The sequence below is a fragment of the Drosophila montana genome, unplaced genomic scaffold, assembly GCF_035044405.1.
Source record: "Drosophila montana isolate Dmon_TW-CO22-7 unplaced genomic scaffold, ASM3504440v1 contig_3200_1, whole genome shotgun sequence".
In the NCBI taxonomy this organism is placed as follows: Eukaryota; Metazoa; Arthropoda; class Insecta; order Diptera; family Drosophilidae; genus Drosophila; species Drosophila montana.
The window spans coordinates 3,090,609-3,105,551 of NW_026998080.1; the positions used below are offsets into that span (position 1 = coordinate 3,090,609).

At 39.1% G+C, this 14,943-nt stretch overlaps 1 protein-coding gene across 2 annotated transcripts; it reads left to right on the forward strand.

Annotated features, from left to right (window-relative positions):
- The first annotated feature begins 7,549 nt into the window (after window positions 1-7,549).
- Prip (prip) lies at window positions 7,550-14,225 on the forward strand. Of its 2 annotated transcripts, none has more exons than XR_010436877.1 (5): window positions 7,550-7,773; window positions 12,789-13,015; window positions 13,072-13,215; window positions 13,281-13,850; window positions 13,928-14,225. XR_010436877.1 is itself a non-coding variant. In XM_064687468.1 (5 exons), exons 2-5 carry the CDS (start codon window positions 12,824-12,826, stop codon window positions 13,961-13,963), a joined length of 795 nt encoding a protein of 264 aa, XP_064543538.1. In that variant the 5' UTR covers window positions 7,551-7,773; window positions 12,789-12,823; the 3' UTR covers window positions 13,964-14,225. The 2 variants fall into 2 exon arrangements, 1 of the variants encoding a protein (XP_064543538.1); XM_064687468.1 differs by having other exon boundaries at window positions 7,551-7,773; window positions 13,281-13,703.
- Window positions 14,226-14,943: the final 718 nt, after the last annotated feature.

Below are 14,943 nucleotides of genomic sequence, written 5' to 3' on the forward strand. Positions count from 1 at the left end.
GATACCTAGACCTAGCCTAGGCGCTTTTTTTCCCCATCAGCATGTTTTTAAACCCAATTGAACTACTTATTTTTTAATATATTCCTTCTGCAGTAATTATTTTAACCAAACCCTAATTGAAAAATATCAACAATTTTGCACAACGGACCAAGGCAAAATTTGATTTTCGAAAACGCACTTGAAAATCGAATTGATAATACTTCGGATTAGGTTTTTAAAGCTTCGTACTAAGCCACTTAAGTTTAGTCTTAGCATTTAAAACGGTTGACTAATATTGCGAGTAACGTGCAAGTAAATAACGTGTCGAATCAATTACTGATGAAATACCCTGGGAAATTTTCCACACAATTCACAAAGAAATGATTAGAATGAACAAATATTATATGGATATATTTTTCTGCTTGTGCGACTTTTATGATTACGTACCCAAAAAAGTAATTATAAAAATTATTCATAATTAAAATTTGTTAAGGAGTAAATTTGGATTGTGTTCCAAAAATGACAGACTTGTTATTTAATTAATTAAATTATACGTTTCTTATTGCCAACTTGGGATGGAGTCTAAGTACCTTGACTTATCTCATTTTGATACCCTTGAATTTTGTCAAAAAGTGGAGAATTGATGGAGGCATCTCTGACTTCAAAGGGTATACATATATATTCCAGATCAGCATCAACAACTGAGTTGATATAGCCATGTCCGTCTATCCCTCTGTCCATCTGCTTGTTTCCATAAGAACTAGTCCCTCAGTTTTAAATTGTCTTGACACTTTGCATAGGTTCGCCTTTCTGTTGCAGGCGGAACAGGCTTGATTATAGCACTTTATTGCCATAAGATGCCATAAGAACGATCGGTCGAAAAGTAGGTTCTTGTATGGAAAACTTTTTGGCTTATCAAAATATGTTTATCAAGATATTTCCCTTTCGGGAATTATAAGTTTCACTTTGTTCCCTACATATATGCCAAACCACAATATCATATACCACTATTCTGTCCAAATATACTGTTTTCCGAGATACTTTCACCAAACTCAGCAAATACGATCTTCCCAATTCTCACATATCTGTCAAACCGTAAGGGATATGTTTTAGAAGGGTATTCGATCTTCGGCGTGCGAAAGATATTCTACACTCACGTTTAATAAACAATAATTATAGTAAATTCCAGCCATTCATATTCTCAGCATTATCAAAAAAGCTTTGCGTAATTTCTTCAATTTAACTTTCAGCAAGAGTCAGAGGGGTAATTTTTGAAAAGTCATTCAATAAACGAAGCAGCGACGACTTCGTGCTGGTGACATTGCCAAGTTGTTAGCCAAAAGTGTAGCTGTAATTTAGCGCTTCCAGAGCAGAAATGTTGGCCTGTGCGAAATCCAGTCGGAGCGCAATATCGGAGATCGAGCGATGTGCCCCGATCGGCGTGGTGGTGCTAGCGGTTTCTGTTGTTGGCCCGAATGATTTACAGTTATTGGCGGGGCTAATCATGAAACGAAATTCGTGTGCAAAAAGGCAACTGCCAGCAATAAACGCACATGAGTCAGTAGAAATGGAGCCATGAAATGGCCGAAACCAAAATGCTGATCAAATTGCCAAAAACAAAATTGGTTCACTTTGCGGTTCGTTCGGTCAGGTGCTTGAAGGCGGAGCCTCGTGCCTCGTGCCACGTGCAATTGTTGATTGTTGTTATTGTTGAGCTACGAGCGAATCATTAATTTGGTCTATATATACACGGCAAATAAAGGTCAATGTCGCCAGCTCAATGCTGAGCTGCAGCTTTGACACTTCAGAGCGCAGCTTCAGCTCACCTCAGCAAAAGCTTCAGCTTCAGCTTCAGTTCCATCAATCTTTTCTACCTGAGCCCGAGCCCGTGCGTGAGCGCCTCTCTCCATCTCCATCTCCATCTCCATCTGCATCGCTCTCTTTGCCTCTCCTCCCCTCTCCGAGTCGCTCGCTCTAATTATGGCTAAGAGCCCCGATTTGTACCTAATATTTATACATATATAAGGTGTATCCACTCGTGTGTTTCAATAAGGCCGCCGCTTGCGGCTACAGTCAACATTTTGTTGTTTTTATTGTTTTCTTGGCTTGTACTCGGATATTTTTTTGCAGTCTCTGCTGATCTTGGCATGACTATGACTAACTGTTTCTCGAAGCGTTAAGTGTTGTTATTGTGGCTCGAATTGCTATGGCTATTGACAAAATGTTTTTTTAGCCCAGCGCACGCAATATCGTGGGAAATTCTTCAAAACACCCAAATTTCTGTGGGGGCGTATGGCAATGTCATACAGATCTACTTATATACATTCGAATGTCACTAACGAGCTATAGAAACGGGAACAATTTACGTCGCACTAAGCTCCTCAAGATTTCCCCCTTCTCTAGGGTAGAGGAAGACCCTAAGATACAAAATTATTCTATTAAAACTTTCCTTGTGTGATTATTTTTAGATTAAATATTCAATTTGTTGCAGCTATTTATCTAAGAACGAAAAAAAGTATCTTAAAATTGCACAACTAAAAGATACTCCGCTGTCGAGATACTCAAATATACTCGAATCAAGAAAATACCTCGAGAACACGAAAATTATAACACTTGAATTGCATAGATTGTTCCCATTATTATTGTCACTACTTAGAGTACCAAAAAGTACTTTGTTAGGTATGTTTAACATATACAGATAATGAGGATTTATAGTGCTTTGGAGAATTCCTTTTCGTTAAGTTATACATTTCGCAGAGTATTATAACTTTGAAATTGTGAGCTGATTTTCGTACCACTTATCGAGCGCGCCATCGATTTATTTAGAGTAAGAATTAATTAGAATCAATTATCGAACAAAAATGAATGGAAATATACTTAGCCTGAAAGCGAAATCCACTTGAATAAACACGAAACTCTAATTAATATTAAAAGAAAACAAACTGAAACTTTTTGGATAGAAATGAATAGCATTCGTCGTGAAAGCCGAATTAAACAAAAAACTCTAATTAGTATTAAAAAAGAAAAAACGCAAACTCTTTTAAGCAATGAATAGAATTTCGGGGGCATCCGTCATGCCAAAGTCGCTGTACCCCCGCGCAAGAGTACAGAGATCTGACAGATGAGGCGCGTCTCTTGGGGCACTTCCTGCCAGCGAGGCGCGTGCGGGTCGAAAATTGCAGGCAATTAAGAATATTGGTATTAGTCTTTTAGCTTTTGAAGTTTTGACTCCGAACACTTGAGTCCGAAAGCGAATTGATTGACAACGTCAAGTGCGTGTGCTGGCTTTTTTTTTTGTCTACTTCGAAATTCGCCATTTGTGTTTATTTAATTGCTGTACACAAGAAATACAGAAATACTCGTATTTGCTCAGCCGAATGCCGAGAACAGTATTTCAATTTTCAGCTTAATTTCGCTATTTCGCTTTATTTCAGTTTTTTGCTAGTTAACTTTTTTGCAGGCTGCTGTTTAACTTGGGGCAGAGATCGTACGTGTTCCATACGGAAATGGGAATGGGAACGAGAACGAGAACGTAAAATTGATGGAAATATGTTTGGGGCAGCTGATAAGCGGCTGCTTTGCTAATCTGAACTCATTCAACTGTTGCCCATTTAATGGGCCAGAAAGCTGTGAACAGCATGTGATCTAAACTAGCTTCCGCACAATACTCGAAACTTCTTCCAGTGCGCACTTTATGTTCAATTTGTTTAATTGATTGACCCCCCCTCCCCCCTCCCCGCTCTGCTATATATGCGGCTTTTTTCATTTGTCATGCCCGTCAAGGCGTCCCCACACAAGTCATTCCACATCCCGATCCACATCCATGCCCTGGGGTGTAGTTCCATAGCCTATTTAATCAAGCTCAAAACTAGGGGTTCGGGGTGTAGGCATGCAAATATAGTGCTCCGTCATGCTGGGCCTCAAAGTTCAAGGACGCTCGTCCTGGCACTCGACTCGGCACTGGGCGTTGTCCAAGCCACATGTCAAATGTGCTCCGCGCAGCGCATAAATTTGAATAATGAAAAGTCAGCTTGAGCTCCGAACGGAGAGTGGTTGCTACTTTCCCATTTCCCCGTTTTCTTTAGTACCGTTTTTGCGCAGGGCTGGCAAAGATGTGCGACCAACAATCAAATTTATATGTGCCATATGTCTCCTACTCATTAATATAAAAAAAAAGTTAAAAGCTTGCTTATAATAAATGCGCAGAAAATGTTTGTTAAATTATATGGGAAATTTTGTCATTTTGTTCGATTCCGAACTTTTTTTCATGCATATAAAGTTTCGAGTGTAAATTACCTAATCCGAAGGAAATTTCCCGAATTCCGAACTTTTGATGCAAAAAATAGAATGCAACGAACCTGTGAAAAGTGTAAACCCTAAAATAAATGAATGTATGTGTAAATATATTTACAATTTTAATATTAATAATATTGCAAGAAAAATTATGGTTTGTCTTGGCCCGTGCGAGTAGAAAGAGGTATTATATATATATGTATATCGCTCCGAAATCGGGCTTTATTTAGCCGAGATATCGCCATTTCCAAAAAAACATTCGTGCCCCATCTGCCCGATATCGGGTTTTTTTTGGCCGATAAATAGCCGTTTATAGCCGTTTGTAGCGGTTTTTAGCAGAATTTTAGTAGTACTGCATACTTTCGTGCTGTCTGCGTTTTGACTTATTTTTGAAATTAAAATTAAAAATCTCCTCTTTTTTCTCGTACGGATCCCGACTATCGATTGACACCAACCAATCTGATTTGAGATTGGCAGTACCACGTTTTTTCTTTTTCACGTCTTGGCCCACCCTTCCGAAGGAAATGAGCAAACAAACAAACCCGGGACTCAAACCATTTCGAATTTATGGCACCTCATAAAAGTAAGCTGCATTTTATAGATTGTAATTTCGATTGTATGTGTGTGTTTGTGGTGGAGGCGTCGGATAGTCGTCTTCAAATCAAACAATGATTTTTTCTATAAATTGTTGTAGTTTTTATTTCACTTGCGGCTACATATAATGAACTTTACATAAGAAGTGATTTGCATTTTCCTGTGTCAAAACTGTTGAGGTGGAGTGGAGATCGTGGGAAGAGTTCTGAGCATACTTTGGATCCTATTTTGAGAGTGAGTCTCTCTCACTGAGTGAGTCTCTCTCACTGAGTGACTCTCTCATTGAGTGAGGCTCAGTCAATGCTACGTTCGGACTACCATTGAACTGGCATCAACAGTGTGCATTAATTAACATGTTTCGAGGAAGCATGATTGTATTGTTGGACACAATTTAATTGGGGAAAATATCATTTCGATTTAATTTTAAGTAATTATATGTACAATTTCCATTCACAATTAGGAGCAGACTTGTCTAAGCATTTGTCGTGACAACAATTGGTCGAATGTCATGGGATTGACAGGCCGAAATCTGATCGCCATTTAACGCACCCTCGCACACACGCGATCACCGTCATGCCGTAAAGGGGCCATAAAGCAAATTGAAAATGACAATAAGGCAAGTAAATCAGAGTTTATGGCACGCCACAGTGGAAAAGTTCGCGATGCACTAAATTAATTTAGAAACAGAAACAGAAACAGAAATCAAAACATTGCTCGAATTGTTTGGCTTTCGCTTGTGATAAGCGCCATGAAAATTGCACAAAATTAAATCGGGCAGCGCGGAAACTTTTTCACAAACGTCACGAGAAGCGCGATCCGCGATCCGCCTGGGCCTGGGCCCGGGCCTGGGGCGTTGTACCAATTTTGTGTTTGCACCAATAAATGTTTAAATATTTAAACAGATCATAAAACAATATGTGGCTGATTGCACATGTTTATTTACTTACGAATTGGGAGTAATAATTGCACGCGTTGTCGTCACAATTGACGTTTCACAGCGTGACTCTCTTCCCATTCATCCTCCCCCCACCCTCTCGATCACTTTCAAGTTGGGCTCGCACTTTGATAAGCATTACAGCATTTAAGAACAACAGCTGCGAAGGCGCGCGCGCGCTCCTCAACACACCTGTCGCCACCTTCACCACCTGCCCCCCTGCTAATTATTCCGCCTACGTCTGCCTCCGCACAGTGGAATTGTCAATTTAAGTCAATAACAGAACCATTTCATTTTTACGGGCTAATACTCTTTGATTTTGACATAAATAAGTTACACATTGCAAGGGGTATATTGGTTTTGTGATTATGTATGCAACAGACAGAAGGAAGGATCTCCGATCCCATTATTAATATTTTTCCCCTTCAGAATGTCCAGTCGATCCAGCCATGTCCATCTGTGTGAACGTCTCCATCTCGGCAATAAAAACTCTGGAGACTTGAACATTTCCATTATTTGTATACCATATGCGGAATGAATTTATAATTTTTTCTCGATATTTCCCTTTATTTTTTTCGGATTTGGGATATTTGAGATATTAAGCATAAATCGTTGGTTATAAGAGCTAGAGACGCCCAAAGTAGTAAGAATATTTTCCATTTTGCATAACTCAACCCATTTTCTTCAAAACTTAAAAATCCCTTATTATTACAGGAAAAACCTGGCCCTTCGGTATATGCACACAGCTGTGCGCAAGCCTAAGTTAGAAAGAACTAGATATTACTATAAAGAAGTACATCTGCTATAAGTAAATTACAATTATTAAAATCACGAATCATTCTTGCTTTTAAGTCTTTTAGTTTTTAGAGCATTATGAGAAACAATTGGTTTTTTTTTTAACATGAAAGAGCTTGATAATTAAAAGCTTCTTCTTGCTAGAGAAAGTTTCATCGTCATCAGAGGGCAATTTTAAATTCCCATCTTCAGTATACTTCCCACATTTGGGTAATATTTTATCCACTTCGAACCAGTATGTATCATTTCTTTCCTCTGGAACCAAACGGTGATAAATTAAGTTTTTCCATACAAATAGCCTTGTGTAGCAAATAATATTTTTTTTATCTATATCTGATTTTCTTGTTTTATATTTTCTTGGCCTTGAATATTTGATCGTAGTCTTACATTACTCTATCTGTTTTTCATTATAATTTATTTACAGAAAAATAATTTTAAGCCTTTAAGTATATAGTTGATAAGTTATTTTTAGCCTCTCAGAGATAAACCATGCGCAAACAGCTTTAAGAGAATATGAGTATACGATTTTTGTATTCTTGGTTTGCAGCAATAAAAAACCTAGTCCTAATGCCGAAATGACTCAAGTAAGTAGTTAAAAGATTACAACCCAAAAGGAAATAAACATTCAAATTGTCAAACAAACTAACTTACACTGATAAGCTACCAGTATATATACCCGTATATATACCAGTATATAATATACAAAATACAAATAAATGAAACTTCAAACCGCAATTCCTAACGACACATTCAAATGTTTTATGTTCTTAGAACAATAGCCTAATATGACAGAGAAGTAATAAACACTTTTAGGTAGCTGCTAAATGAATTCATTAAAAATAAATTTCCTCAAATATTCGAGCAGGTTTCCCATGAGCTTGGCCCACTGTGCGGCGCAGAGCGCTTACCGCTTTGCTTTTTTTCAGCGTCTTCAAGCTTTGCGATTTTCGTGGCGCGCAGTGTTTGTTATTAAGTCAAAGTGCGCGGATCGAATTGTCGGAGGGGAGCGACTCCTGCCAAATAAGTTGAACTCTGTCTGTCGTCAAGTAAAGTGAACTGTGTTCTTGTTGCTGCCAGATTTATGTACATCATTTAAAAGGTGGCATTTATTGCACATTAAAAAAAGGTGTCAAGCAGCCGTTGAGCCTGCCTGTGCTTAAAGTATTTAACATAAAAAGGTAAATAAGCGAATAAATATGCTAGAACAAAGAGTTTTCAATAGGCCAATTAACAAATCTACAAATCTACGAATAGACATATTCTATTCTATTCCCCCTTCCCCCTTCGACTCTACTTCAATGTTTTCTGCTCCGCTTTGTCGCCTCTCTGACCTCATGTCTGTCTTTCTTACCTTCGCAATCGTTTTACTTGTTGCTCTTTTTCTTTCGAGCGCCAATCCCAAATATGATCTCACAGTAGAATACACAAAATTCGGACCAGAAACACACGTGTGAGATCATAAAAAAGGAAATAAAATCAAAATTGTCTTCCACTTATGTTTGTATGTATGTGAGCCAGACACAAGCCACAAATTATTCCAACAAACCACATACATTAATATTAAAAAAAATATATATATATATATATTCCATTTAGATGTTGCGATATGCTTAAATTTGAGAATGATGCATTGCTACCAAAATATATTTAAATAAAAACACATTTCTATGGCCACCAATTAAATTTTGTTACGCTTTAGATATATAAATATATAAATATGTATATGCCTGTCCGCCAAACTTTTGGGCGCGGCGATGCGTGTAATGATGCGAATATTTACTGTACTTTAAAAACATTTCACATTTAAATATAATCATGTACTATAATAACAAAGTTCAGCTCTATTGTCTAGCTAATTAGGGAAACTAATCACAATAAACTTATTCGTTAGCTTTGTCCTATTTGCAATTCGCACCGACATACTCGTCATTCAGATCTGATTACTTCATCCCTGACTTCACTCTACGATTTTAATGGATCGAAACGTGCCTCCATCTCCATTTCGGTGCAGCCTTCGCGCGGCATACAGATTTTCGTTTTAAGTTGAAGTGAGTTTTATGTCTATTTAAGTGACAAAGTTGCGATAGAGCTGTGCGACGATGATATCAAAGCATGTCATCAGCCTCGAGAAATGGACTCTTTTGCAGTCGGCTGATCTTCGGTATAACAGATTGTGTGTATGCGACGTTGATATTAAATCATGTCATCAACCTCTATAAACGGACTTTTTAGCATTCAAAATTGGCTGATTTCCAGTATAACAGATTGTATATATGCGTCAATGATATCAAAGCAAGTCATCAGCCTCAGGAATTGGCCGTATAACAGATTGCATGTATGCGACGATAATATCAAGGCATGTCATTAACCCGTAGAAATGGACTCTCGTTGATATTATTGCAATATATCAGCCTCCAGATATGGACACTTTTGCAGTCACAATGTGGAAATTGGCTGAATTCCAGTATAACAGATAGTATATATGCGAAGATGATATCAAACCAGTCGGCTGATTTGCAGTATAACAGTTTGTATATGTATGCGACGATTATATCAAGGCATGTCACAATGTAAGAATTTGCTGATCTTCGGTATAACAGATTAAAACATATTATTGCTAAACTTTTATATAACACCTATATATATATATATACATATATATATATATATATGCGACTAATCTATCAGCCACTGCAAATTGAATGAAGTAATTTGGGTTTGTGCCTGATCTTCATATAGCATATAACAGCTTGTATGTATGCGTATAACGGTTTTTAAATTGATCTAAAGCCATCCGACATTAGATCAGCTTTGCAATTCGAATGACGCCCACGCTTGCCCCTATTTCATTTAATTTTATTTGGTTTGTTTATCTTTTTATTATTTAAATTTCAACAAGTTGTCAAATAGATGACGTCAGAAGAAGCACTAAAGTTGTCAAGAAAACAAATGAATAGCTTTCTGCTTAAAACAAGCTAAGCAGATTCAGTTCAGAGTCTTGTTTGATATTAATTTATTAATTTATTTTCGCTCAATTTAATGCGATCGCCTTGCCTGGTTTACAACAGTTCATGAACTTTTGTGTGTGCAGGTTCTGGAATTCGAATTTGTTTAGGTAATTCGAAAGTACTTGAATTCCGAATTCGAAAACAGCTTGTGTGGAGGAAGGTGTCAGAATGCAGTATTCCGATTATTGATATATATGCATATATATTTTTTTTATGTTTCAATCATTTGCGGCGGCGTCTTTTGTTGCATTGTGTGCAAGAATTCAGTTAATTTGTGTGTTTTGTTCGCGGCGTTTGCGCCAATTTGTTGAGCAAACATTTCGACAAAATATCACGCACGAGCCGCAAATGCAATGCGCGTATGACAGAATTAATAAGTATACATAGATTGCCTTCGCTCCATAAGAAACGGAGCCAAATGTTTTATCAGCCTTTGTGATTTCATTATTTGTTAAAACCAATCATTATCAGATAAGCCTCCCCTGATTAACTATAACTACAACTAGAACACGCTATCATCATTCTTTTTGTTGGATTGCCACTTGAAAAACCGAATTGATATTTGTATTTGGGGGCAGGTGTTTGCTAAATCCGCAAAATACGTAAGTTTGCAGCCCTGTTGCCGCGGAATGTCGCTTAGACAATTGTAAATAAAATATTTAATTGGCAAATCTGTGGGCGAGCGTCATTAAATGTATTGTTATTCCTGCAAACTAACAAAGTAAATTGCCAGCATTTTATTCCTGAGTGAATAATCACTATGACGAATGTCTTGGAATAAAACGAAATAAAACTAGTTTCTAGATTCCTCGAACTTGACTTAGTCGCTTTTCGAGCTAGTTGGGAAAGACTGGAACTGCGTTTATACCATGAACAAAATGTTAATCCATCAGAGTTGATCTCACATGACGTAACTCTTTCAGAGATTGCTTTTGTCTCCGTTTCGTGTATAAATCAAATGAAAAAAGATCTGTTACATGGGCATATCATAGGTAAACACACAGGTAAACGCACAGGTAAACACACATAGGTATTTCTTTGTTGTGGAACTCCAGAGAACAAAGAGTTTTGGGTGCGCCTTCTGCTATCGGGCTGCCAATTAAATTACTTAATATTTGTCAATTCATCAGTTGAATTCGTGGCATACCCCAAATAAGATGTCACCCCGAATGTTTAGCTATTAAGAACCGCGCTGTCAATTAAACTCACTTGCGGAATGGGCATCGATCGATATTAGGAGAACACTCGACATTAAAGGTCTGATATTGATAAAAATTGGCACAATCTCCCACTTAAACGTAGAAAGGAGGAGACACGACTCTCAAATACTCTATATATCACTATCAGATACATTTTATATAATGAAAACGTGTTAAGTAGCTCTTTCTCTCTCTATCTCTCTCTCGCTCTCTCTCTCTGTTAATAAAATAAGTACAATCTCCCACTAAAACGTAGAAAGGAACGAGTGGGAATGAGGAGACACGACTATCAAATACTCTATATATTAATATTAGATACATTTTATATAATAAAAACGTATTAAGGAGCTCTCTCTCTCTCTCTCTCTCTCTCTCGCTCTCTCTCTCTCTCTCTTTCTCGCTCCCTCTCCCTGTCTGTAAGCTCTCCTCTTAGCTTTTCTGTTCTTCAGACTCTTTTTAATGATTGTACACATTATTACAGGGTATACAAAATGATTTAAGTGAAACATTTTCGAAGGCATGCATCGAAATCCAAAACAAATAAAAAGGCAAAAATAACAAACAAAAAGATGAAAAACTTGATAATAAATCTTGTTTTCGAGTCTAAAGTTTTCATTTAAAATTCAGCATTGAGTAATCGTTGATTGATATTAATGGCAAGTCGCCGACTTTAGAACGCGTAGATCAGGCCATTCGTCTTTATTCTCGAATGTTGTTGTTGTTGTTTTATGTGTTGTTGTTGTTGTTGTGTCTGTTGTGCTGCTGTGCGGGGGCATGGCCAACCGCTTGTAACCCATTTTTGGGCTGGCAACTGCTCTTGACCGCATTGCGTCCGACACTTGCGCCAAATAAGACCGCCAGCCGACGATCTGGCCATCTAGGGGTGGGGAGGGGCAAAGAGGGGGGAGGCGTCGCCTTGGCCAACATGCAGAAGTGGCTGCTAATCCCCGGACCCGAGCAATGCGTTCAATTAGGCCGAGGCTTAGTGTTAATGCCAATATTTGCGATTTAATATTTACACTGATTTTATGGCCCGTTGCCAATTGCCAATTGCAGCTCTCCAGCTGATTAAAGCCGAGACGCAGTTAAGCCAATATCTATTTAATGCTCGATTATTAATTAAGTATGCTTATTTATTTAATAAGTGCGCTGTATGACTTTAAAACATATGTATGTACTTAGCTAGGCTGTGTACATTTCAATTTAATTAACCAATTATTTCAGATCTAGAATATCCCAAAACTGGCAGCTGGAGTGTAATTCATTAACGGTTATACAATGCAAATAAAATTCCAGCTAGCAGCTTTTAGATTAATTAGATTTAATTAGATGAATTACTAAGTACTTATATAGATTTTGCCTGAACCCAACCAAGGCCAAGCATCTGTTGCAGAAGCGATTTGTCATGTGTCAGACAGAGAAGAACTAATCCTCTGTCGGAAGCCCTTAAGAAACCATATATTAGATCATATGAGATATAATGAGTTTTCTTTTGTGTTCAGAGTTTTTCTGCTTGAGCAACATTTACCATAAAACATAACCGTAGTTAAGGTAATCCTCCAGTAATGAAGTGTACCCAATATCATATTGATTGCCTCGCAGTCAATCAGAATCTTTGTCATGTATTCTGAACTCCATTCTCCATTTGCTGCACTCCCATTATTTTGATTTTAAATTGAATTAACATGCATATTAAAATGCTTTGCTGCCCATCCAAGTCAATTTGCAGTTGGTGTGGAGGTGTCGGATAACCAATTAGGTGCCATGTCGACGATGTCATCCAACGGAAGTGGCTGTCATCGTCGACTCGTGGCGTGGCCCGTGTCCATAGCTATTACCCATTCCCATTACGCTGGCCACGTCCAGTCTGTGGTCGGGCCCCGTATTAAGAGCTGCATTCAAATGCGGTCATCGCCCACTTGGACGACAATTGTTCACTTCCATAATTAACGGGCTCTGGCTCTGGCTTCTGTCTGTGTCTTGCAGCGCGTCATTGTCTGGCCGATCGGCATCTGGAGAAGATGGGCAAGTTCGAGTACTCGCTGGGCCTCAATGAGTTCAAGTCCAAGGATCTGCGCCTCTGGCAAGCGCTCGTCGGCGAGTTCATTGGCAATCTGATATTGAACTTTTTCGCCTGCGGCGCCTGCACCCAGCCAGAGGATGGCACCTTCAAGGCGCTGGCCTTCGGACTGGGCGTCTTCATGGCCATCACGGTGAGTACAACTGAAAGAGCCGGGGCGCACTCAGCAACTAAATCCACATCCTCCAGATCGTGGGCCATCTAAGCGGAGGTCACGTTAATCCCGCCGTGACCGTGGCCATGCTCATAGCAGGCCGCATCAGCGTCCTCCGGGCTGTCTTCTACATAGTCTTCCAGTGCCTGGGTGCCATTGCCGGCACGGCCGCTGTCAAGGTAAGTTTGAATTACATTCATGTTGCAAGTTTAAGCCAAACTAAGCCTCCTCGTCGTCTCTGCAGATCCTTCTCGATCCGCTGTATCACAATGGACTAGGCCACACCAGCTTGGCCCACAACATTTCCGAGCTGCAGGGCCTGGGCATTGAGTTCTTTCTGGGCCTAGTTCTGGTGCTGACCGTGTTCGGCGCCTGCGACGCCAACAAGCCGGACTCCCGCTACACGGCGCCACTGGCCATCGGCATGGCAGTCACCTTGGGACACCTGGGCACGATTCACTACACGGGCGCCAGCATGAATCCGGCTCGCACGGTGGGCACCGCCTTTGCCACCAACAACTGGAGCGCCCACTGGGTCTACTGGGCCGGACCCGTGCTGGGCGGCGTGGCGGCTGCTCTGCTCTACACTCAGGTGCTCGAGGCGAAGACTCCGCCCAAGAGCAACGAGGCAACCGAGAAGTATCGCACACATGCCGACGAACGTGAGGTGAGAGCTTTTGCGGCTTGGCACGATAAGAGTTTCTATTGAAACGACAACGAGAAATCCGAAACCCGAAACATCCACAACACACACTCACACACACGTACACACACACCCACAAACACTCACACACACACTCTCAAATTAATCAGTGTAAATAAGTTGCCAAATGAAATCCGTGCTTGAAGACAGTTCCATTTAACATTTCGCCCCCAATTCTCGTCCCACAGCTGCGCAAACTGGAAGGAACACGCGACTATGCTTAAGGCGATATCCTGCTTCTGTAGCCCGCATCAGATCGGGGCCACTCGAATCCTGCGAGTCGAAAGGCGAATGCTCACAAGAATTGAAAGGAATGATGATTCAAGTCCTTGTCTTGATTCCGTGTTTCGTTGTAATCTTGAATAATTTTCCGTATACGTGTTAACTTTTGTATGTACGAGTATTTATGTAATTATTTATGCAAACCCATTTTTAAACTAATACCTAATTTAAGCTGTGCTTAACGCCAATTCAACAAACTTCTTATATTTACATGCGTTCATAATAAAGATAATTTATCACGAAATTAAAACAAGTTGATTATTCGAAATCTGGGCATACTACACGAGAACCTATGGCAGATCAGATCGTATATATGATGAAAAAAATCGAGTCTGAAATCCATTCTATCGAAAATGTGGAAATGGTTTGAAATGGAATTGATTCATGCATGAAATTGATTCATGCAGAAAATAACTTCCGGTCTCTAGATCCAATAGTCCAGGAGAACAGACAAATGGACAGCCAGGCACTCAGCAGTTGCAGGATCGGACAATAAACACCGAAGATAATAACGAATATATTTTAGATCGTGTACGGCTAAAGGAAGCAAATCATCGCGGGGTTCAGGGAATCTTCTAAATCTTCCATTAAATAGAAAATGTTGTACCTTTATACATATATATTTAATGAGTAAAGGCGACTTGGCGCAAAATGTTATACAAGAAATACTTGTAATTTCGCGGGCTCTTTACAGCTTATGTTAAGGCTATGTTATGAAATTAATAGTCGTCTTTTTATCCGATACAATTTCGAAGTAGCCCTGCGCTGTTATTGCACTGCTAAAATACAAATCAGCTGTTCGTAAACAACACAATTTTCAATCGGTAATTTGAAAACAATGTAAAGTTATTATAATTTTTATTATTATTGGATTTACGGTAAGTACATAAATAGATATACAAGTGTTTATGTATTTGTGCTT